We start from the raw sequence: 24,604 nt of genomic DNA, 5'->3' as shown, positions 1-24,604 counted from the left end.
GAGGCAAGTTATTACAGGGAAGAGGGAGGACAGTCACAGCTGGTTTCTAGTAGAGAACATGGTCGCCATCTTCCCCAGAAATCCCCCTTTGCTATTCTATAAGTACAAGTGAAATTGGTTTCCTGGAAGGGCAGAGCATCCTGGTGTTTTGTTATGTATTGAGAATAAGTGATTTGTAGTTATTTTTGGAAAATAGACATTGGCAGAATTTATGAAACATGCCAAAGTATAGGCCACTAGAAAACTACCCAAAAAGGACATTTTTAATGTTTATGGCTTTGCTTTTTATTTCATAGTTTTATTTCAGTGTTTTACAATGAGAATAATCTGATAGAATTTCACTAATTTATAAACCATTTACAACTGTGTAACCCTAAAATATTATCACATTACACAACATTTTACTGTTCTGTACTGAATGTATACTATCCATTAAATATATGTGTCAAGCAAGTCACCAAACTACTGTAACTTAAGAGTGTTACAGGAAAAAAAGAAGGATTAATAACGGGTATATTGGAAGAAAAGCAGATGCTTTACCCTATTTATTACATAAGTGTTCATTTCAACCACTTGTATAGATATTGAGTGTCTGTTATATTTCAGACAAAGTTATAGGTGTTGGGATTCTAAAAATAATAAAGGCACTCTAACCTTTAAGGAGATTTTGGTCTAGAAAAATTTTGAGTGTACAGAGATCTTTATGACTACAATTGCCCTCATTTAAATTACTTCAAATGACTATTCAGTTAAAATAGTGATGTTCATTATTTCAATGACAGTTAAAATGAATATTTCAAAGTCATTATCTCTTAAGTAATTTTAAGGTATTTATATTTAAGAAATGGGAATGAGGTCTCATTCACTAAAACTGCTGATCATAGTAACAGTAATTCAGTTCTGAATTGGTTCTTGACAGAAAAATGCTTTTCTAAGTGGATAACTGTGAAGTTTTAAATGTAGATAAAGGTATTTTTGTGTATTCTGAAGACATTTCTTTTCAATGTCAAGCATAATTAGCCCACCTGGCTCCTGCATATTTGCCTTGCCGCCAACTGCATGTCTTCTTGTTCGCATAGGTTGGCCTCACTGCCCTCTGTTACTTGAACTTGCCAAATCGATCAAAAGTGCTCTATGATATCTAGCAGAGTGTAATGGCTTATGGTGTGGACTGTGGAGTCAGGCCATTCGGATTCAAATCTTGGCCCTGTCACTTTACTAGCTGTGAGACTTGGGCATGTTACTTAACCTCTGTGTTCCTCCCCTAAAGAGTTGTTAGGTTGAAATGAGATTTATAGAACAATGATGCCTGCTCTGTATGCTGGTGTTAGCTCTTATCATCATGAACCCTTACCCTGAATGATTTAACTTTCCCTGTTTGGAGGGGAATCTACGTGAAGTGACCTTTTGAGGGGCTCTTTCCATTCTCTTGATTACCAACAGAATGCAACAGAGTGAACAACCCTTCTTGTTTCCTACCTTTACACTAAAACAATCTCTGTTCTGGTCCCTCTGCAGCTAATCTCCCCTACTGTACAATGACATCATTTAATCTTTCAAAGTTATTACTTTCCTTCTTCCTCCTACTTTGGTTTAAACCCTTTAATGATTGACCCCCTTTTTTGTGAGTGCCAGGACTCCTTTGGCAGTCTTGTAAAGTCTTCTCAGAATAATGTTTTAAAACACCTAAAATAAAGTACAAAATAAACCAATTATATTGAAATATAGTTATCAAAATATTGAAAACAGTTATGTATTTCTTTATTAAATATAAGATATGAGCTCTAATGGCTGATATAATAATGATTTTGAAGTGTTGATGTGCATAAAAAGTATTTTGAGATATCTCTAACACCTGAATGTCATGAAATTATCTGTGATTTCCTACATCACACAGTGGAAGGAAATGCTAAATTTCAGTTAGAGTTAATGGTAATAAGGATGTAATTTTTTTCTCATGCAAGTTTATGGACTCCCCTGCAATTTTAATTGCAGCTTGCATTTTCAAATTTACTTCCCACCTCTGCTCAACATAAGCTGAACATACTAAGATTAAGAGATGGTATGCTTTAACGGTTCCGACTGTATTTGCTGTGTGCTCTGACTGCACAGTCTCAGATACCGTGTTGGACAATGGAAGTTCAGGGGCAAGTCTCTGCCTTTATGAAGCCTCCTTTCAAGTGGGAGAGAATAATTATAAATAGTAAAAAATACATATAAATAAAATATAAATACAATATCTGATAAATGTTCTGAAGAAATCACACAGGTATAATGTGATTTCAGGAGTAGAGGTGGGGATGTAGTTACCTTGATAGCTGGACGAGGAGAAACTTTCTGGGGAGTTGCTATTTAAGATGAGACTTAAGGGCTGAGATGGAGCCAGACTGAGAGTGAAGAGGCAGGGTATGAGACTGAGGGGTGGGCTTGGGGGGTATTTTGTGCAGTGGAACCGAAGATAAGAAGCACTTGAAGTAAGAAGGATGCAGTACACAGTCCATCCTCCATCTACCCCTCAATTTCTCCTACCGCCACATGCAGTTTCTAATAAATCCTTCTAAAGTTTCTTTAGTAGCAACCAGGCAAATTGAAATATTTATTTTTGGTTTTTTTTTTCCCTTTATTACATAAATGGAAGGGTACTACACATCCAGTTTTTGCAGTTTTATGTTTTGGGTCAATTATATCCATATATATGTATTTTCATATCACTACATAGAACGTTTCTTTACTTTTGTTTGTTTATAACCACATGCTAATCCATTATGTGGCCATACCATAGTTTATTAAATGGATCTATCAGTGGATTTTTGGATTGGGGTCAGTATTTTGCTCTTACCAACAATGCTATAGTTAATAACTTAGTGTATGTTATTTCACCATGTGCTAATATACATATCTGTAGGATAAACTCTCAGAAGGATCTTTGTGTCAAAGGACAAATGCATTTGAATTTGTGATAGCTTTTGCCAGATTTCTTTGCAAAGAGATTGCAGTTATTTACATTTACATGTAATATATGAGCATGTCTGTTTTCCATAGGTACACACTTGGTTGGAGTGTGTTATAAAACTTTTGGGTTTTTGTCAGTTTTTTAGGTGAAAATTATTTCTTGGTTTAGTATTAATTTGTGTTTTTCCTAAGTTGACTGATGTTGAACAGCTTCCCCCTTTTTCTGTAGAATTAATATCACTTATCCATTTTTCTTTAGAGGTTAGTCTTTTTTATTTACTTTGAAAAATTCAAAAATATTTATTATTGTTTCAAAAATGTGAAAACTCTTTTTTTTTTTTTTAAGATTTATTTATTTATTTAATTCCCCCCCCCCCCCCCTCCCCCGTTGTCTGTTCTCTGTGTCTATTTGCTGTGTCTTGTTTCTTTGTCCGTGGCACGGGAAGTGTGGGCGGCGCCATTCCTGGGCGGGCCGCACTTTCTTTGCGCTGGGCGGCTCTCCTTTCGGGCGCACTCCTTGCGCGTGGGGCTCCCCTACACGGGGGACACCCCTGCGTGGCAGGGCACTCCTTGTGTGCATCAGCACTGCGCATGGGCCAGCTCCACACGGGTCAAGGAGGCCCGGGGTTTGAACCGTGGACCTCCCATGTGGTAGACGGACGCCCTAACCACTGGGCCAAGTTCGTTTCCCCTGAAAACTCTTAATGTCTGAATATTTTATCTGACTGAATTCACATAGTGTGTGTAGTAGTTTTTCAGTTAATTTTCTTTCTTAAAAAGTATGTAATGATATCATCTGTATGTAATCTACAAAGAAAACAGTTTTACCTTCTCCTTTTCAATATTTTATATTTATAATCTCTTATCTAATTTTGTTGGCTAGTACAAGTGATACTTGGCATCCTTGGATTCTTGACTTAAGTGGGAATGCCTTTATTGTATCTTCAGTATGCATGATACTTGCTTTTGGGGTGTGGTAGGTATGATTGTCATGTTGTAGAAGCATCATCTATTTTTATTTTGCTCGTTGTTTAAAAAATTAAGTATTTTGTCAAAACCCTTTTCTATATCATTGCAGATTATATGATTTTTTTTTCTATTTGTATAAATGAGAGTGAGGAATTATATTAATAGATTTGTATCAAACCATCCTTACATTCCCTTGATAAATGCCATCTGGTCACCTATTAGTCTTTTTTATGTTGCTGGGTTTTGTTTGCTAACACAGGTGCCTTTTACCTTGATACTCATATGCTAGTTTGTCCTTTGTCCATGGTGTTGGGTGTTTTGTTTGTTTTTGTACTCACTTTAGCTTCATGAAAATAATTTGGAAGTTTTATTATTTTATATTTTGGAATAATTCAAGTAACAGTAGAATTTACATTCTTCCAAGAGTTGGTGGAACTCTACTGTGAAATCATGAAGGTCAGGAGCTTTTGTGATATAACTGACATCTTTTTCTATTTTTTTCGTTAGAGCAGGGTCTACTTGGATTTTTAACATTTCTGTAGTCATTTTGGTAAATTATATTTTTCTAGAAAGTTATCTGTCTTATAAGTTTTCCCTCTTACTGTGTCTCTTTTTCTGATTTCTTCAGGTATTAACATCTAGTCACCTTTCTGTTCCAACTGCCACCCCATCATGATCATCACTTTTCTTCTGGGTTACAGTCTTTTTCCAACTGATAAGCTCATATTTTTCTGCTGCCATTCATAATGCACAATGTCACTAATTTAAATTTACAATCTCAGTTATTTGTTTATGTAATACGAATTTATCCAGTACCTGATATGTGGGGTATGTAGAGAAGAGTAGAAGCAAGGCCCTAGTCTCATGGATAGAATCGGACAACAAATAAGAAAAATATATCAGGTAGTGATAAGTGCTATGAAGACAAATGGAACTGCATAAAGGGATTGACGCAGGAGTCTGGCTGCCTTTTTCTATAGGGGAATTAGTTTTGAGCAGAGACATGACAAAAGTAGTAGATGAGCCATCAGGAAGGAATGCTGGAAGCACAAAGTTTGGTAAGCACCAAAGTCCTGAGATGGGAGTATACTTACCATGTTTGAGGATTAGCAAAGATACCAAGAGTGGAGCTCTAGACTGAGCCAGGTAGAGGTGGTAGCAGGTCAAGTCAAAGAACTGTTGGTAATTGTGTGCTGGCAGGGTGGGGTGGTAGAGAGGAGTGGGAGGATCATAAAGGACACTGTAGACTGTTGTAAGGACTTTGGATTTTATTTTGACGTGGAGAGTCATGTGAGGGTTTTGTGTTTTTCTTTTTTTGCAGATGAGTAACATGATCCAGACATCTTTAAAAAATTCACTCTAACTTCTTTGTAGAGGTTACACTGTAGAGGGTTATTGATTTGGTTTAGAGAAGAGAGAGAACAGATTATGGATGTGGTAGTAAGAAAAAATTGTGAAGTGATTGGATTTTGGCTATAATTTGAAGGTCGAGTCCTCAAGATTTGCCCATGGATTGGATATAGGATGTGACAGAAAGAGCCATCCTTGACTGATTGTTTGTCTGTTTATCTATTTTCGGACTGGACAACCTGAATAACTGCCATTTGCTAAAATAGGAAGCATCACAGAAACAGCAGGTTTGGAAGGAAGCGTGAGTTGGGCTTTGGACATGTTAAGCTGAAGAATTGCTGCTAGTTGTCTAAGTGGAGTTGTTGAATTCTGTGATGGTTAGGCTATTGTGTCAACTCGGCCAGGTAATTGTGCCCAGTTGTTTGGTTAAGCAAGCACTGGGATTACTGTAATACAAGGGCACTTATGAACTTTAGTCACTGTAGCAGTTTGATATGGTTATGAATTCCAAAAATAGATATGGGATTATGTTTGTAATCTGATCTGTACTGGGCATGATTGAGTTATGATTAGGATGTTGAGTCCCCAGGACTCAAGGAACCTTGAACCCAGAGAAAAGCAAGCCCTAGGAAGGAAGGAACCCAGGAAGCCTGGACCCTAGCAGACGTCGGCAGCCATCTTGCTCCAAATAGACTTTGGTGAGGGAAGTAACTTATGCTTTATGGCCTGGTATCTATAAGCTCCTACCCCAAATAAATACCCTTTATAAAAACCAACCAATTTCTGGTATTTTACATCAGCTCCCCTTTGGCTGACTAATACAGTCACCATTGACTTTACTGCAGTGGTAAATCATAGATAGCTGGTTATAATTACATCAATCAGGGAGATTGCCATCAGCAATGAGTGACGCTTAACCCAATCAGTTGACTCCCTTGAAAGGAGAAGTGATTCCAGCATTGAGAGAGAATTTCCCAGTTCATCTTTGGACAGCCATCATCTACCAGAACTCATCAGGAACCTTCACTGGATTTTCATTGCAGCCCCTGGTTGCAGCCTGCCTGCGGAACCTGGACTTGTGCATCCCCATGGCTGCGTGAAAGACTCATATAGAATTGCATACTATTGACAGATATCTCTTGCTGATTCTGTTTCCCTAGAGAACCCTGACTAATACAAATACCAAGGTGGATATTGGATGCTGGAATTCAGAAAACAGGACTGTTAAAAACTTCCTACTGCTTATCAAATAAATTGTAAATATCCTAGCATCATGTTCAACATCTCTTTTATCTGAGCCCAACCTACCCTTTAAGGGTTGTCTCCCACCGTGCTGTCACATAGACTAAGCCAGACGGGCATTGTCATCTCTAGAATGTGGTCAGCTTCTTTCCATTTTGATGTCTTGGCTCCTGCCATTCCCCATATCTGGAATGTCTATTTTCTCAACTCCATCTTTTGGAATACTATCCCAACTTCATGACTTAATACAGAAGAGGGGGCAAAGAATAGCAAACCATGGAAAGGAAACTTCTATTGGCAACAGTTAGCAAACAGAGCCCACTGATAGACTTATATATGCTCATTTTACCCTGTCTTACTAATTGCCTTCTCTTCTTTGTGATTGTTGGGGAAAAGTTAATTTATATTTTCTTTATTTTCAGATGGGAACATTTAAAGCACATGATGGTGAATATTTCTTAGAACCTATAATGAAGGCAGATGGGAGTGAACATGAAGATGGTCACAACAAGCCACATCTTATATACAGGCAGGAACTAAAGAGGAGTCATTTGCTGCAATCTCACAAGCTTTGTGAAGTTTCAGGTAGACCCTAGAAAGTAAAACTCTTTTCAATTAAATTATGTCGCTACTTAAATTTTTTTGTAGGTTGCAATTACTTATTTCTTTAATGACGCATGATATTTTAACGATTTATTTATTTATTTCTCCCTCCACCCCATCATTCTTTGCACTTGTTGTCTGCTGTCTGTACCCGTTTGTTGTGTGCTCACCTTTTTAAGAGGCACTGGGAACCAAACCAAGGACCTCCCATGTGGGAGGGAGGCACCCATTGGCTTGAGCCACCTCTGCTTCCCACTTGTTGTGTCTCTCATTGTGTTTTCTCATTGTGTCTCTTTGTTGCATCATCATGTTGCATCAGCTCGCCTTCTTTAGGAGGTCCTCTTTAGGAGACACCAGGAACTGAACCCGGGACTTCCCATGGGGCAGGTAATGGGTGCCCAACTGCTTGAACCACATCTGATTCCCCCTATGATATTTTAAAACAAATTATCTTGACCTGTAAGGATCCATTAATGATTATCTAATATTTTTAGGCAATTTTGTTGTAGCAGACTCAATTTAAATCCAAGAAAGTATTTAGTGTAGGAAATTCATAGCAAATAATCATAAATTTTCACTTCAATCTGTTAGTCACACTTTATGATTTATTTATTTTGAACAATATTTTAGGTAATTAAAAAAATCTGAACTTTGACTTTTCGGTTACAGGTAGATTAGCTCAAAATATTTCATCCAAAAAGATGACATTTTTTATCCTGATTCTGAAATATATGTCTTTTAAAATATTTTTTATCAATAGGTATATTTTACAAATAGTAGCAAATATAGTTTTTCAGATTAGAACAATAAACCTGAACCCCCTTTGTCTCTGTCCCTGATTGGATTCCTTCTCTTTCTCTAGCATTTTGAGTTTTGTGTTCTCCTTTCCATTCCTTTTTTATGATTTTGCCAGCTTTAACTATATTAAATGTGTGCGTGTATGTACCTAAATAATAAAATCCACCCCCAAATAACAATAACACATTGCTCAATTTTTCATGCTTTTTACTCTGTCACAGAATCATATTGAATGTAGTATTCCATGACTTTCCCTCTTTGCTCAACATTGTTTCTGAGATTCCTTTATGTCCGTGCATGTAGCAGCAGTTCAGTTATTTTCATTTCTGTACAGTTTCCCATCATCTGAGATGCTTACCTTCCTATATCCATTTCCTGGTTGGTGAACCTTTGGGCTATTTGCAGTTTTTTGTTACTATACACAATTCTGCTGTGAATATTCTTGTCCCCATCTCTCAGAGCCTGTTTCTGAGGGTTTCTCCAGGGTAGACCTGTAAATACTAGATATTTACACATTGTTTTACAAGTGTTTTGTCAGGTTATAATTCCAGCTATATATGAGAGAGGTATAATATCATTTTTTTCCTATAAAATTCAAGCTACTGAAGATTTACAATAGATCAGAATCTGGGAATCACAGATTTCTGTTCTGTCTATAACTCTGTTATTAGTAAAATAATTGTACATTGTGTAACAGTTGTATGAATTAAGAGTTGTGCCTACACATGTGCATGTATCTTCCCTGTTCGTAGAAGGATGTACAATGACGTGGGAGAGAACAGGCACCTGCAGATATCATCAAAGTACGAAATCCAGACAAAAGAGCGGGATTAGAAAGGATTTATTTGAGATTGTAGGTGTCCATAAACTATAGTTCCAAACCCAGCGATGCCATCTGTTTTGGGATATAATGATTCGGAGGCCTTTGAAGGTTCTCCCTGGGAATGCACTTCTTAACCTCTGCTATTATAAGAGTGCCATTTTGGAGTGGTTCTCACTGCGTGCAAGGCCGTGTTGTAAATCTATTGACATAATAGATGCCTTTCTTACGCTTTTAATATGAGCATGAGGGTTTCATTTTTATGGCTTCAAAGAAAACACAAATGGGTCCGGCTTCACAATAGAATTCTACAGAGGGCAGCTTAGGCTTGTTCTGATCTACTATTCAGAAGCAGCTTGTTTAATGAATTGTTTAGCTTCTTTAAGAAGAAAACTACCAAGTAGACATTCTGAATACATAAACGTTTCAGATAATGATATGCAGGGTTTTGCATTCACGGTCATTGTTCATTATTGGCAACTAAGTGGCTCAAGAAAAGTCAGGCCTTTTCATTTAAAACTTTTAAAAAAAAGTTTATGAAAACTACAAATAAAAAGCAAATAGCATGCAATGGGATTTAGATTTTTTTAGTCACAATAAATTTTTCTCTGACATTTATCTATTAAAATATAAAAGATAGCATCCATTCTTTAAATTCTTAAATTCTGTTTTTAGGTACAATTAGCAAGTACATTTTTAATCACTAGTAAAGGCTATCGATTAATGACAAATAATTAACTGTTAATCATTTTATTAGTAAAAGTGGGGAGTTGTTAATAAAATTAGTAAAGCACTATCTAAGGCTTTTTTCCCCCTCCCCAATTGATGCATTGTTGTGGAACAGAAGTATTTGAAGATATTTTAAAGGATGAACCTTCAGGAGAATTTTTCAAATAGGTGGGCCTGAAAATTTAACACACAGACCAAAATGATTAAAAGGAGAGGAGATTTCTTTTTTTCATATTTTTATTGGTGTTTCTCCTTATTATGACTCTAAAATGTTACATTTCAGAGTGAAATCAGCCTTGGTAAATTAGATTAAATTGTTTGCAAAGTGTGCCTTGGGGCCGTGCAAATTACATTTGGGAGCCCCAAACCTAGCAGCTGTGAAGGCCAGGCTCTCCGATATCAGCTATGTTCTAAGTAAATGCCAGTGGCAGTGGCAAATGAAGCAAAGCAAAAGCTCACAAAATGAACAGACACCAAATAACCAACCCACCACCACCACTACCAAAGCAAAACAAAATAAACCCTACAGGAGGGAAATCCTTAACACATTGAGAAGAATGGAAAACCCGTTTATGACTTCTGTTAAGTAGAGGTCTGTTGCTGCTTTTGTTCCAAGGGCAGTTCAGAGGGGCCTCGTGAGCCTGCTTCCTTCCTTGCATTGCTCGTCCTGCCCCTCATCTCAGCCTCCAGAAAGGACCCTCGAGCTTGTAGAGTAAGACAACTGGGGGGGGAGGGGGGCAGAGAAGGGGAGAGAAATAAATAAATAAATAAATCTTCAAAATAAAACAAAACCGGACTCCACGTGAGTGAAAATGAAGTGTCTTTGAAAAGGTTTTAGGATGATGTTGGCCAGCTTTAAACTTTCTGTGCTTCTCCTAATTTTCTTTTTTCCATTAAAAAAAATTATTGAAGCATGTCATACATACATAAACATACATAAACAGTAAGTGTATAGTAACAGTTGTGAATTTACAAAGCAAGCATACGTACCATCATACAGGGACATCACCCTACCAACTCTCCTGAATTTTTATAGTTATTCTTATATTTTCTGAGTCCCTACTATGTGTAAAGGACTGTACAGGGTTAAGATTTGAATCTGTCTCTTCATTCAGGTTCCTTAAGCCCAGTGAGTGCAAGAGGACATGAAAAAGAGAAAAATTACAAAACTCCGCCAAGGCTGCTCTGACTGTCAGGAGCAGCACAGTGTGTGGTGCAGGGGCCTGGGCAACACAGGGCCCAGAATCCACAAGGAGGTGACCTTTAGGCGGTTGAGTCACCGTCATGGCACTTTCTAGGTCACAAAACAAACACAGGCGAAAGACAGGAAATGGCCTTTGCATCCTCAGGCCTGAGGTGTGAGGGGTGGCCCCTTCATTGTGGGAGTAGCTGCAGGTGTGTGGGAAGGAGAAGGAGGGGGGATGTGTCCAGGAGCCACCCCGCGCCCAGATGTGAAACGATGTTATATGCTGAGCTACGGATTGTGTAGGCTGCCACACAGACATCGGGAAACAAAGAAGTTTCAAAGAGCGACATCATGTGATCTGCCGCCTTTTTATGCATCACTTAGCTGGCATGGCAGTTTTTTTTTTTTCCCCCAGATCATTTTGGATTTGAATGAGAAGAGACTGAAGGCAGGGAGATGGATTCAAACAAAAAAAGCCATCTTGTCAACAAGGGATTTAAATGTCAAACAAGTAATATGCTCTCAAAGAATTAAATGGAAGATAATTTCCTTAAAGTGTTTTTTTCAACTTTGATGAGATGTCGAAGGTTTTCTTTTTTTTTTTTTTTTGAGTAATTTATTTGGATAATAATTCTCTAAATGCTTAAGAACTGCCTTTTGAATAAAGTTATATTTAATACAGATTCTTTCCCTTTTTTAAAATAATGTTTTAATCAGCATCTGTCTGGGAGAAATTCAAATGTTTTTAGTGTCAGCAGCCGCTCCAGTGCACTTTGTGAGCTGGGAGTCCAGGAATGGAGTTGTAGTTATGCTTCTGCTACTTACTGGTTTTGAGACCTTAACTTCTCTGGGTCTTACTTAGAGCTGCAGTGAATGAATTTAATCTGTTTCCTTCTTTAAGGAGTGTTTCGGTCAAGTTTAGGGGTTCCTTATTTAGATGCCTATAGCTATAGGGACCAGGCAGTTACCAAAAACGAGTGATGCAACATTGAGGTGTCCATTGGGCACTGTAATGTACATGTGTCTTGCAAAAGTAGCAGGTATGAATGTGGGGCTGGTATTGCCAGTCTTGAGTATTTCATAGAGAAGTTGAAATCGAAATTTAAAAAATCTAATAGAAATTGTTTTCATATTGCAAACATGGACGCTAGACTGTTAGTCACCAATTTGCAGCCACTTAGTGATCTCTAAGGTCCCTGCCATTTAGAACGTATTATAAATCTAGGGGCAGAGAACGAGGAGCTATTAATTGAACCAGGCACAGAGGATGGTAAGTGTGGCCATGGTAATGTCAAATATTTTCAACTGTAAACTTCTTAATGGTGTTTTCAAGGTTTAGCTCAGGCTTCCACATATGTGTAGAGATTACTATACAGATTTCACTCTTCTAACTACCCTTTTTCTGAAACTTTTCTCAAAGAAAAGTTTAATCTTTACTTGCCAAAAGCAATACCCTTTTCCCAGCTTTGCCATTACTTCATTTTGAGAAAGCTTTTCACGTTATTGATTGGCTTCTCCTAATTGATTTTGTTCTTCCTTTGGCTCCTCTGACGCCCTTTGCTTCCAGAGTTGCTTCTTTGCTTTCTCACTGTTCTTTCCATTTCTTTTCCTGGCTATTGTTGCTTTCCCATCTTCTAAGGTAAGCGATTTTCAGGAACATTTTATTGAAGTATACCACTCATACATGAACATACATAAACACTAAGTGTATAGTAAAAGTTGTGAAGTTACAAAACATACATGCATACCATCATACAGGGCTACTATACATCACCCCACCACCAACACCTTGCATTGCTGTGAAACATTTGTTACAAACTATGAAAGAGTATCATCAAAGTATTACTATTAACTATAGCCATATCTTATATTTGGTGTATTTTTCCCCCAACCCACTCATCTATTTAACACAAACACCCCATAATAGTATCGTTATTGTTCATGAGAGAATGTTCTCAAATTTGTCCTGTTAACCACAGTCCATCTTCCACCACTGGATTCTCTGAGGTATACACTGCTACATTTTGTACAATCAAGTCAAAGTGTACACTCAGTGGCTCACATTTTCTTTACAGACATGTGCTGTTATCACTTCAGTCAATTTTAGATGTTTTCATTACTCCACAAGGAAAATTCCATACCCCTTGTAACTCCCTATTCTTGTCCCTTGTAATTGAAATAATACTTTCTTGCCATTGCTGCAAAATATTACAGTATTACTGTCAACTATCACTCATACATTAGTTGTAATTTTCCTGTGAATCACCATATTCTTAGTGCTTTGTAAAAAAGAGCATTTTTATATATATATATTTTTTAAAGATTTATTTATTTATTTAATTCCCCCCCTCCCCCGGTTGTCTGCTCTCTGAGTCTATTCGTTGCCTCCTGTTTCTTTGTCCGCTTCTGTTGTCATCAGCTGCACGGGAAGTGTGGGCAGCGTCATTCCTGGGCAGGCTGCACTTTCTTTCCCGCTGGGCGGCTCTCCTTATGGGGCGCACTCCTTGCGCGTGGGGCTCCCCTACGCGGGGGACACCCCTGCGTGGCAGGGCACTCCTTGCGCGCATCAGCACTGCGCATGGCCAGCTGCACACGGGTCAAGGAGGCCCGGGGTTTGAACCGCGGACCTCCCATGTGGTAGACCGACGCCGTAACGAATGGGCCAAGTCCGTTTCCCTATTTACTTTATTAACCATGATTTTCGTCAACCACTGAAATCACTGTTATTCAATCCCTTGATAATTCTCATTTCCTTTCAACTGACGTTTACCCCCACAGACTACCCTTTTAGTCACACATTTATAAATTAGCATTATTCGTTATACTGACTATAATGTGTTACCATCAATTTTATTTATCTCCACACTTTTACAGTTTACCTTATTAATAATGCTACATACATTAAACATCAGCTCCCATTCTCAACCACTTTCTATTTGCTAGTAACCTATACTCCGTTAGTTTACTTATCATAATTAGTTCATATTAGTGAGACGATGCAATATTTGTCCTTTTGTGTCTGGGTTATCTCATTTAACATCATAACTTCTGGGTTCATCCATGTTGCCCTAAGCATCCATATTTCATTTCTTCTTACAGTGGAATAGTATTCCATTGTATGTGTATATACCATATTTTGTTTATTGGGCTGGTTCCATATTTTAGCAATTGTGAATAATGCTCCTGTGAACATTGGTGTGCAAATGTCAGTTTGTATCCTTGCTTTCAGTTCTTCTGAATATATTCCTGGTAATAGGATTGCTGGATCATAAGGCAGTTCTATAATCAGCTTCTTGAGCTACTGCCAAACTGTCTTCCACAGAGTCTGCACCATTGTATATTCCCACCAACAGTGAAGGAGTGTTCCTTTTTCTCCACGTCCTTTCCAGTACTTGCGGTTTTCAGTTTTTTTTTAATTTTTAAATTTAATTTTTTTTCTAGTGTCCATTCTATAAGGTGTGAAATGGTATTTTATTGTAGTTTTGATCTGCTTTCTCTAATAGCTAGTGATGTTGAACGTTTTTTAAATGTTCTTTTTGTCCATTGGTACTTCCTTTTTAAAGAAAGGTCTGTTCAAGTCTTTTGCCTCTTTTTTAAATTGGGTTGCTTGTCTTTTTATCATTGAGTTGTATGACCTCTTTGTATAACATGGATATCAAACCCTTGTTGGATATGTGGTTTCCTAATATTTTCTCCCATTGAGTGGGGCTGCCTTTTTACTTTATGGGCAAAGTCTTCTGAAGAACAAAAGTTGTTTAATTTTGAGGAGATCCTATTTATCTTTTTCCTTTTTTTGCTTATGCTTTGGGTATAAGATTTAAGAAACTACCACCCTAGGGTAAGCATTTTTTTAAAGTACTCTTCTTGGTCATCATTTAAAAACATTTTTAATATAGGGTGCATTATTTATTTATTTTCCACTTTCCTAATTTTAACTACCAATTCAAGTGATTTATAACCAAAGAAATTTTTTCTTAACTTCAGGTCCTGTTTTAAGATTAATTTTCAGGTCTGGAACTACCTGCTGCTCATGTTTTTTGGATGTCCCAGTAGCTTAGATTCAACATGACTAATCTGAAGCCATTCTCTCTCCTCTATCTCCCTCTTTCTCTTCTTCCCACCCCAAAAAAGAAGGCTTTTGAAAAATTACTGGCTTCAAACTTCTGTCTAAATTAAACACATCCTATAAGGGAAACTGAACAAATGCTACTTTAAAAGCAAGTCCTACTCTACTAACTAGAAAAGATTGGTTTATATTTGAATAACAGAGTATTTGCTTCAACCACTCAGGTATCCCCCTTTGCTTTGTTTGCTGATCAGTATTCTAAAGTGAATGCAAGTAGTTTATTTTCTTAAGTAGCTATTCTTTCTAATCAGATCGGTGGTTCCCACATCGGTAAATTATGTGAAAGGAGCAAAGAGGAGGGGAACCAAGATGCTAGGAACCAGAGTGTAGTTAGAAACTCAGTCTTGTGCATTTTGAAAATATGTGACATGGAAGGTAATTATAATGCTCCTTACAGTTCAATACTGCAGTAACAATCGTCTTTCCAGGACAGTCTACGAGGGTGCTTTGAAGAGTTACTCTTTAAAGATGTTTTCTTTCTTCTGTTCTTTTTCGCGGGATTATACATTTCATAATGTATCATTAAACTAGAGAACTTTTTGCTGCTAGAAGTGATTCATTCTTTTTCTGTGAAGGCAATATTTTTTTCTTGGTGTAATATCAGTGCTTGCCTGGAAATGGATGGGGGGGCGAGGATTTTGAATCTTTACATAAAAGAGATGATCGTGTTTATTACCCCTAGTTGAAGAGTACGCCATGCCAGTGTGTTGAATATAAAGGTTCCAAATAACTTTTCATATTTGCTAGGATTTGATGACCTCCTACTGTTTTATTCAATTAGAACTTCACATTTGCTGCTAGGAATTCTGATGTCTTTTTTTGGCATATTTCAGCTTCTTCTGGTTCATGTGTTCATCACATCTGCTATTTAGGAGGCACTGAGACCATTGGCTCTTCTTTGAAATATACTGTGCATCTGTTTTTCTGTTTTACCTCTGTTAAGAATTGTCTGTCTTTGCTTTAGATTGACCCACTTCCTGTACTGAAATTTCTTTGTAGGACTTTTAGTCATTTTGCAACTTTGTGAAGCCATCATGATTTCTTACCTGGCAGCGATGTAAGCCTCAACAGTTAGAATTTGAGTTAAATTCATCTCCACTGACCCTGCTTTAAGGCACTGCTCTTCAGTGATCTGCTACACTGTATTTTCTTTGGTCTGTTTCATACTTTTAGTTATTTTTCCTTTAAGAAATTTCTTTTTCAAATCTTCCTTCCACGTGAAACATTGTCTCCTTAAATTCTTAAAAAATTCCTTTGCTCTAAAAATGAATTTTTAAAAAGATTTATTTATTTATTCCTCCTTCCCCCAGATGGTTCTCTTATCTGTCTGCTTGCCCTCTTTAGGAGGCACTGGGAACCAAACCCAGGACCTCACATGAGAGGCCAGTGCCCAATGGCCTGAGCCACATCTGCTGCAGGTTATGGCATCTGCTTGTGGCATTTGCTTGTTGTGGCAGGGGCATCATCTATCTCCTTGGGGTGTCATCCAGCTTGTTGCTGCACGGCGTCTAGCTTATTGCCTCAGGGGTAGATCTGCTTGCCTTCTTTTTTAGGAGGCACTGGGACTGAACCTGGCCCTCCCATGTGGTAGGCAGATGCCCCACTGGTTGAATCACATCCGCTTCCCTGTATTTCTTTTATTTTTTGTTTTTAAAGAGTTATTTTTTATTTATTTCTCTCCCCTCCTCCACCCCCCATTGTCTGCTCTCTGTGTGCATTTGCTGCATGTTCTTCTGTGTCCGCTTGTATTCTTGTCAGTGGCACTAGGAATCTGTGTCTTTTTGTTGCGTCATCTTGCTGCGTCACCTCTCCTTGTGTGTGGTGCCACTCCTGGGCAGGCTGAGCTTTTTTAATGTGGGGTGGCTCTCCCTGTGGGGCACGCTCATTGCACGCGGGGCTCCCCTACGTGGGGGACACCCCTATGTGGCACAGCACTCCTTGCGTGCATCAGCACTGCACGTGGCCAGCTCACCACACGGGTCAGGAGGCCCTGGGTTTGAACCCAGGATACTCTATCCATTGAGCCAAATCCACTTCCCTGTATTTCTTTTAAATACTTGGTTGATCTTCATTTATAGAGATAAAATTGTGCCTGGAGACATTGATTTTTAGCTTTTTTACTAAATGTGCCTTCTACAGACTCTTGCTTTACTGAAAAATTGCTCTTTGATTATTTTATAATTAGCATGCTTTCGTTGGCCAGGCCTGTGATGCCAACCTGAAGACAGAGTCAAGTCAGTGTTACTGGGGCCATATAGACTAAGAGTGGACTAGGATGGTAGCCCAGAGAGAAACCAGGGTCTGTAGTGAGAATTGGTGCTGGGTAGCTAAAATTGAAACACACAGAACTGTAAGTGGGAGGTGGTGAGACTGGTGCTGGAAAACATGTATTTCAGGTGCCTTTTAGCAATTCAAAAGATGTCCATAATTGACATCAGATATAGAACAGAGGAGATATTTTTTACATTAATACATGAAGAACTAAACTATGTTTAGAGAGAGGTAGACCTACATGTGTAGGGACCTATGGTATTTGTAAATAAAATACAAGCTGTGGTAAAAGGAAGAGGAGGTAACTAGTATTTCTATGCTTAGTCCAAAACTGTTGAGAATTTTAGTTAACCCATTTTCCACTGACATGATCTTCTATAATTTACATAAATGTTAGCAAATTGTCATTCTCTAATGACCACCCTTTAGGGATTTGGGGGAAGGGAGTAGGGTGAAGAATACAAATAGAAAAGCCAAGGTGATATTCAGGTTGTGATTTTCAAAATCTTATTTTGCATCAAGAAAATGGAAGCATTTTCTGCATTATCTGTCTTTTGTCTATTACTGATGCAGTAACACCGGAAAGTGATCTTAAGTGAAGAAACACGCTTTAACTAAAATTGCATAGGTCCTGGGACCTGTGTGGCCTTTTCCAGGATCACACTGTAGAAGTGCAAGTCTAGTGAGGAAAGAAGTGGGTAGTAGGGGATGAAGCCAGGGAGGTCGTGGGAGGCCAGATCCATGTTGTTATGGGTGGATCCAGGTTTTGTGGGGCCTGGAGATTATATAATTTGCAGGGGGTGGGGGGTGGTCTTCTTTAAGAAAAATAATAAAAAATTACAAATGCACAATTTCAAGGTTTCTTCCCCCAGGCCCTGGAAGGGAGTCTTGCAAGAGAGACCAGAGTTTATGCTTCTTTAGTTTCCTGGTAAATTCGCCTCTACATGTATGACATTGAAATTCACAGTAAAGACTTTGGCTATACCTCTGATGTTGGAAGCCACTGAGGGATGTTTAAAATTGTTATTTTATTTTTTATGTTTTTTATGTTTTTATGTCTTTTTTTCATTATGTTCATTGGAGGATTTTGAGTAGAGGGATGAGGTGATTAGCTTACATTTTAAAGGGATCACGATTGTTCTATGGAGCAAAAACCAGCAGAACAGGGACAAGGAGATCAATTAGGAAGACACGGCGGTGGACTTTTGGCCCAGTGGTTAGGGTGTCTGCTTACCACATGGGAGGTCCGCGGTTCAAACCCCAGGCTCCCTGACCTGTGTGGAGCTGGCCCATGCGCAGTGCTGATGTGCGCAAGGAGTGCCATGCCACGCAGGGGTGTCCTCCGCATAGGGGAGCCCCATGTGCAAGGAGTGCGCCCTGTAAGGAGAGCCGCCCAGCACGAAAGAAAGTGCAGCCTGCCCAGGAATGGCGCCGCACACCCGGAGAGCTGACACAGCAAGATGATGCAACAGAAAGAAACACAGATTCCCGATGCCACTGACAACAACAGAAGCGGACAAAGAAGACGCAGCAAATAGACACAGAGAACAGACAACTTGGGTGGGGGGGAAGGGGAGAGAAAAAAATAAATCTTAAAAAAAAAAAAAAAGGAAGACACTGCAGTAATTGTGTTGAGAAATGATGAAATCTTGAAATACAGTGGAAGCATGAAAGTAGTGAGAAATGGTCAGATTGTATATGTTTTGAGGGTCAAGTTGGCAGGATTTGATGATTGGTAGGTATGGGACAGGAATGTTGAGAATAAGAGAGTTGTCAAGGATTATTCCAAGGTTTTGGCCTGGGCGATGAAAGGATGGAGTTGTCCTGTACTAGATGGGAAAGTCTTTGGGAGCCACAGGTTTAGGAGGGAGTATTAGGAATTAGGTTTTAGATATTTTGAGTTCGAGGCATCTATTAAGCATCCAAAGAGAGAAATCAGGTAATAGGATGTATGAGTCAGAAGGTGAGTAGAGAGAGGTCAGGATTGTGGATTATAATTTGGAAGCCTGACTATAGATGATATGTAAAGTTATTAGGCCTTCTGAGATTGCCTGGGGATGGGACCAGATAAAGAAGAGAAAAAGTCCAAGGACTGACCTTAGAAGTTGGGGAGATGAGGAGAAGTCGACTGGGAAGACAAAAAGTAGAGGACCTGGAAGCTAGGAGGAGAGCTGAGGAATATGTGTCCCAAAGCCAAGTGAAAGAATTTTAAAAAGGCAGGACTGAAAAAGTGGGCCAAATAGTATTGAGAAGTCAAAAAACATGAAGATTAGAACTGATTGTTGGATTTCGTAAACTAGGGGTCTTTGGCAGCCTTAGCAAGTGCTGTGCTAATTGGAATGGGTTCAAGAATATATGCATGAATGAAACTATAAAACTAAGATGTCATAAGGAGAGCTAGATAAACTTTTTTTAAGCTTTCCCTGTTGGGGACTAATCTTGTTGGTGTGAAAATTTCATTTAAAAACTGATGATTTATTAAGCTTTGGATTATAGTACCAATACATGTTTGAAAATAAGAGCACAATCTCAATTTCAATCCCTGATTTATTCCCTTTGCTAAAAACTAAAATAATAGACCATAAAACTATCAAAAGCAATGTGACAATACCTGATTTTCTAACAAAATTTTAAATATTTCTTAAGAATTAAAAACATTTACCAAATGTAACATTTTCTCAGAAAGATATTCATATATATTGATCTGTTTTTTGAATGTTATGTTCTCTTCCCTTGCTCTGTCTTATACCAACACCCCAAGGTCTTAAATAGTATAGCTCTTATACATTATCTTGATGTGTGATAGAGGCAGCCCTCAATTTTCTTCTTCTTTAAGATTATCTTGACTATTCTTGACCCTTTGCATTTACTTATAAATTTTACAATCAGCTTATTAATTTCCACAGAAAGTAAAAAGGATTTTGATTGCATTTCATTGACTCAATACATCAATTTGGTAGAGAATTGACATCTTTATAATACTGTCTTATAATTCATCAATATGGTATACTCAATTTATTCTTGTATTTCCCACAGTATTTTATATATATTTGTAGAGGTCTTGCACATATTTTGTTAAATTTTTCTTCCTGGGTAATTGATGGTGTCATATTTAAATTTTTTATTTTCCATTTTTTAATATCGGTATATAATATGCAAGTAATTTTTTATATTAACCTTATATTCAGCAATCTTGCTAAATTTGCATATGCTAACAGTTCATCCATTGATTCTTTTGGATTTTATACATGAACAATAATGTAGACAGTTTCATTCTTCCTTTCCAATCCTTCAATGTTTTTATTTCTTTGCTTGCCTTATTGAAGTGGATCAGACCTCCATAATGATGTTGAATAGATATGGAAATAATGAAAAATTTTGCCTCATTCTCGATCAACCTTTTCTAATAAGTATGATGTCTTGTAGGTTTTTCTTAGGTAGCCTTTATCCAAATAAGGACATTCCCCTAAATTTCTAATTTACTAAAAGTTTTATTTTGAGTGTTTGTTGAATTTTATCCATTTTTCCCATACAGGTATCAGGGTGATCATATAATTTTACTCTTTCATTTTTCTGTTAATATGATGATTGGATTAATTGATTCTCAAAGGTTAAGTCTACTTTGTGTTCTTGCCAGACTAGGTTTGGTAATAATTTCTTTAGAGTTTTTCCTTTTATGTTTATTTGTGTAGTTGGTTTATAATTTTGTTTCTGTGTAGGAAAAGAGCAGGCCTAAGGAAGGGAATGGTTAAAATGATGGACTATGGGATATGAATCGTGCAAGGACATCGTTACTATTGTTTTTAGAGTTGATATTCATTTATATGCACGCACTGGGTAAAGAAGGGAAGTGAAAATAATTCATTAGATTTGTGGAGGGCATAAATATCAAATTTTTAATCTAGAATTTTAGATTACTAATGAACTATGCTGTTCATTGTACAGCTTTCCTTTGGTTGGTCTATTGAGCAAGTCACATAATTGCAAGTGCTCAGTGAAGTATATTTGAATCTTTGGCTCACTACTGCTAAGCCCCATGATGCTTTCCTCATGAAGAAGCAAAGGTCGTAATTGTTTGCAATTAGAATCTGACTCAGGGCTGCACTCTTCAGCAGCAGCCCTATTTAAAGACTTTGAGAAACGAGACTGGGAAGCCCTCACAGGGAGTACAAATGCAGGGTGAGACTGCTCAGGAAGGATGGTCCTTGTTCTTGGCCAGCGTTTCCCATTTTGTGCAAATCATTACTGCTGGAGTGAGAGTTGGACCCATCATAGGTCCGGCAGCAGATAGAAAACTGTTCCATGTGGAGGTCATCTCTGACCGCTTGAGCAACTCCAAGAGGACCTTCTTCCTTGGGCTTTTCTCCCTTGGATGATCCAGAACTCTGGAGGGCACAGACCCTCTGCCCACGCCGAGCTGTCAGTCTGCAGTCTCTTTTGTACATATATAGATATACCTGGATGCTAAATAGACTCTCTGGTGTTAAATAAGACTTACGAAAGTATTTATTAAAAAATGGGGTATAACATAAAATAAGAAAATATCTGTTTGAAAGTAAGAGCTCAATCCAGCAATCGTTTTTTCCATATAATAAACTTTATTTTTAAACAAGTTTTAGATTCCAGAAAAGTTATCTTGAAAGTATAATGGATTCCCATATGTCCCACCCACTCCCCCTCTCACATTTTGCCCTATTAAAACATCTTGCATTGGTATGGTACCTTTGTTACAATTGATAAATATTGAAACATTGCCCCTGACCATGATCTGTAGTTCACATTATGGTTTGTTTACACTTTGTACTGCACAATTCTATAGGTTTTGTCAAAATACATAATGGCCCATCTGTCATTAGCAATAATTTCAGTGTTTGTCTTTTTTCCACTTTTGTCAAAATACAGAAATAGTGGATGTAATAAAAGCTGTCAAAAGCATTATGAATCAAGTAACTAGTGCATGAGAAGGCAGGGATTTGAGCACAGGACAGTCTCCTAAGTCTCTTCCTATTGTACCTTGTGAAGAAGGGCAATGAAAGAATGAAAAAACGTGTGCCCCTCAAAGCAGATGATCTGTGTTTTAAAGCCTGTTATCATATTTGTGGGGTCAAATGTTGTGGAACCTTGAATTAGGCTAACTTCACAGCCTAAAAATGACCTTGTGACAACAACAGTGTGATTGCTTGCTGGGTGTAAGTAAAATGCAGGTGGACGCCTTATTTATTAGCAGGTGTTTGGCTGCAGTGGCTGGAATGTCAGAGGGATTCCATTAGAAAAGGTGGAGAGACCTGGGAGGAAACCCAGCATAAACTGCATCTGCTGATAGAAATCACTCCATTTTACCCACAGATGGTGACATTGATAAAGGTACCTTGTGTAATTTCGTGCTGTGGGTCTCAGTCTTTAGTTGGACAAGAATCACTTGGAAAGTTTGTGAAAAATAGTCTAGCGCCAACCTGCTGGAAGTCAGGGGTGGTGAGTAGTGTTAGGTCCCAGTTCAGTGAGGCTCAGCTAGCAACTGGGGGTCTACAGTCCTCTGATTCTAATGTGAATGGTCTGTGGACTTCATTTTGAGGGCCCTGATCTAGTGAATGAGGGAGTTCTTGGGCTAAGTTGCTGTCACCAAGGCCGTCACCAAGGCCATCACCAAGGTCAGAGGAATGCAGTTTGGAAGTGAAGGTCTTAGAAGTCAGAAACTCGGACCTCTCTGTATACCACAAAAAGTCCCATGTATACTGCACACATGTTATAGATTGTTGGATTAGCATCAATAATCCAGAGTCTGGTCTGGCAGAAACAGACTTCAAAAAGAGAAAAACGCAACAAAAAAGAAAATTCTGAGAATTCTTCCACTGTGTCTACCAGAAATTATTTTTTCTCTGTGTTGTCATAAATCCTTTAATGAGTTATTTGTTAAACCGCAAAATAATATCTGCCTATGAAGTGTTACAGAGGAACCACAGGTATTTTATTGAGCAGGAAGCATGACATCAGACTCTGAATGAACAACAAATACAATTATGTATTTATGAATTTGAATACCATGCTCTACCCAATTTGAGGAAGAAGATCAAAGAGGAGATTCCAACTCTAACTCCCATCACTCTGAAGTGTGATCTTTACTTATGCACAGCATTACACATTTGGAACTACAGTTTTACATGTCTATTTTATCTCCAACAAAACTTTCAATAATATTCTAAGCCATCCAAGTGGAATCTAAGCACCCTCTCTATACAGAGGTGGAGCAGACATAACCATCCCAGGGTCTACAGAATGGAGGAATAGAGTATGGATTAGAGTGGACTTACTGATATTCTATTCTGGAACTGCTGAGGGTGGGGAGTGGGAAGAAGAGATGTGATGTGGGGGCATTTTCAGGACTTGGAATTGTCCTGGGTAATACTGTAGGGACAGTTACTGGACATTGTAAGTCCTCCCATGGCCCACTGGGTGGACTGGGGGAGAGTATAAACTATAATGTAGACCATTAACCATGAGGGACAGCAGTGCTCAGAGATGTATTCACCAAGTGCAATGAATGTCCCATGATGATGGAGGAGGTTGTTGTTATGGGAGGAGTGGGGTGAAGGGGGTGGGGGGATATATGGCGACCTCATATTTTTTTAATATAACATTAAGTATATATATATATTCTAAGTCAGAAAGTAGATAAATGTTTTGCCTTGTTGATACTTCAACCAAGACAATGTTGTTGAATATTTAGCTAACCCTTGATTCCCTGAGAAACAGACTGTCACTATGCCTTTTTAAAATATGCTTTTTTAATTAAAGAAGTTGTAGGTTTACATAAAAATAGTGCAGAAATAGAGTTCCCACCTGTGTCCTGTGGTGGATGAAATTGTGTACTGCAGTTTGGATTTGTCCTTGGTCTTGGTCCACATTCTGGTGAGTGTGGACCCATTTCTTCAAGATGTTCCTTCAGTTAAGGAGTGTTCTGACTGAATGAGGGTTACTGAGATCCTATATAGGCAGAGTGAAAGTCAGATGGATAGAGAAGCCAGCAGAAACAGCCAGCAGCTAGAAGTCAAAGAATCCAGAAAGAGAAGGGAGAATATGCTGCCGTATGCATTCACATATAAAAGCCATGGAACCCCAAAGATTGCCTGCCAGTTAGAAGATTCTGAACCTGGAAGGAAGCAAGCCTTCTAGGCTTTGAAACTGTAAGCCAATAAATTGTTGGTAAACCACACACACAAGAAGCAATATGAATAAAACACTGATTCTAGAATAAATCTAAGTACTATTAAGATGTCACATGGAATTTTAACACTTTATACCCATTTAGTGGCCACCTTTTTATTAGACCTAAGTTTTTCATTTTTGAATTAACTTTGGAAAATAGCCTTAATATTTATTTTTAAAAATCTTTTAAAAATATTAAAGGTTTGGTCATCATTTCACATGAGATTTCTGTTGTTGTTTAGTCCAAATTGTTTTAGAAATTTCAGCGCCTGGAGGAGTAGATGTAGTTTAAGAAACAATTTATAATGAACATTAGAATAAAGAATGGGTTACAGAGTTATATCATTGAGTTGTA

General features: G+C 38.1%; 1 protein-coding gene across 1 annotated transcript in view; it reads left to right on the top strand.

Annotated features, from left to right (window-relative positions):
- The window catches only part of ADAMTS20 (ADAM metallopeptidase with thrombospondin type 1 motif 20), a 216,025-nt gene that overhangs the window by 24,569 nt on the left and 166,852 nt on the right, over positions 1-24,604 (top strand). Inside the window, exon 3 of the mRNA XM_058307840.2 lies at positions 6,936-7,098. Coding sequence (XP_058163823.1) covers positions 6,936-7,098 — 163 coding nt within the window. The remainder of the gene's footprint in view (positions 1-6,935; positions 7,099-24,604) is intronic.

This window comes from Dasypus novemcinctus, chromosome 12, assembly GCF_030445035.2.
Source record: "Dasypus novemcinctus isolate mDasNov1 chromosome 12, mDasNov1.1.hap2, whole genome shotgun sequence".
Taxonomy (NCBI): Eukaryota; Metazoa; Chordata; class Mammalia; order Cingulata; family Dasypodidae; genus Dasypus; species Dasypus novemcinctus.
This window is presented reverse-complemented; position numbering and strand designations above follow the sequence as displayed.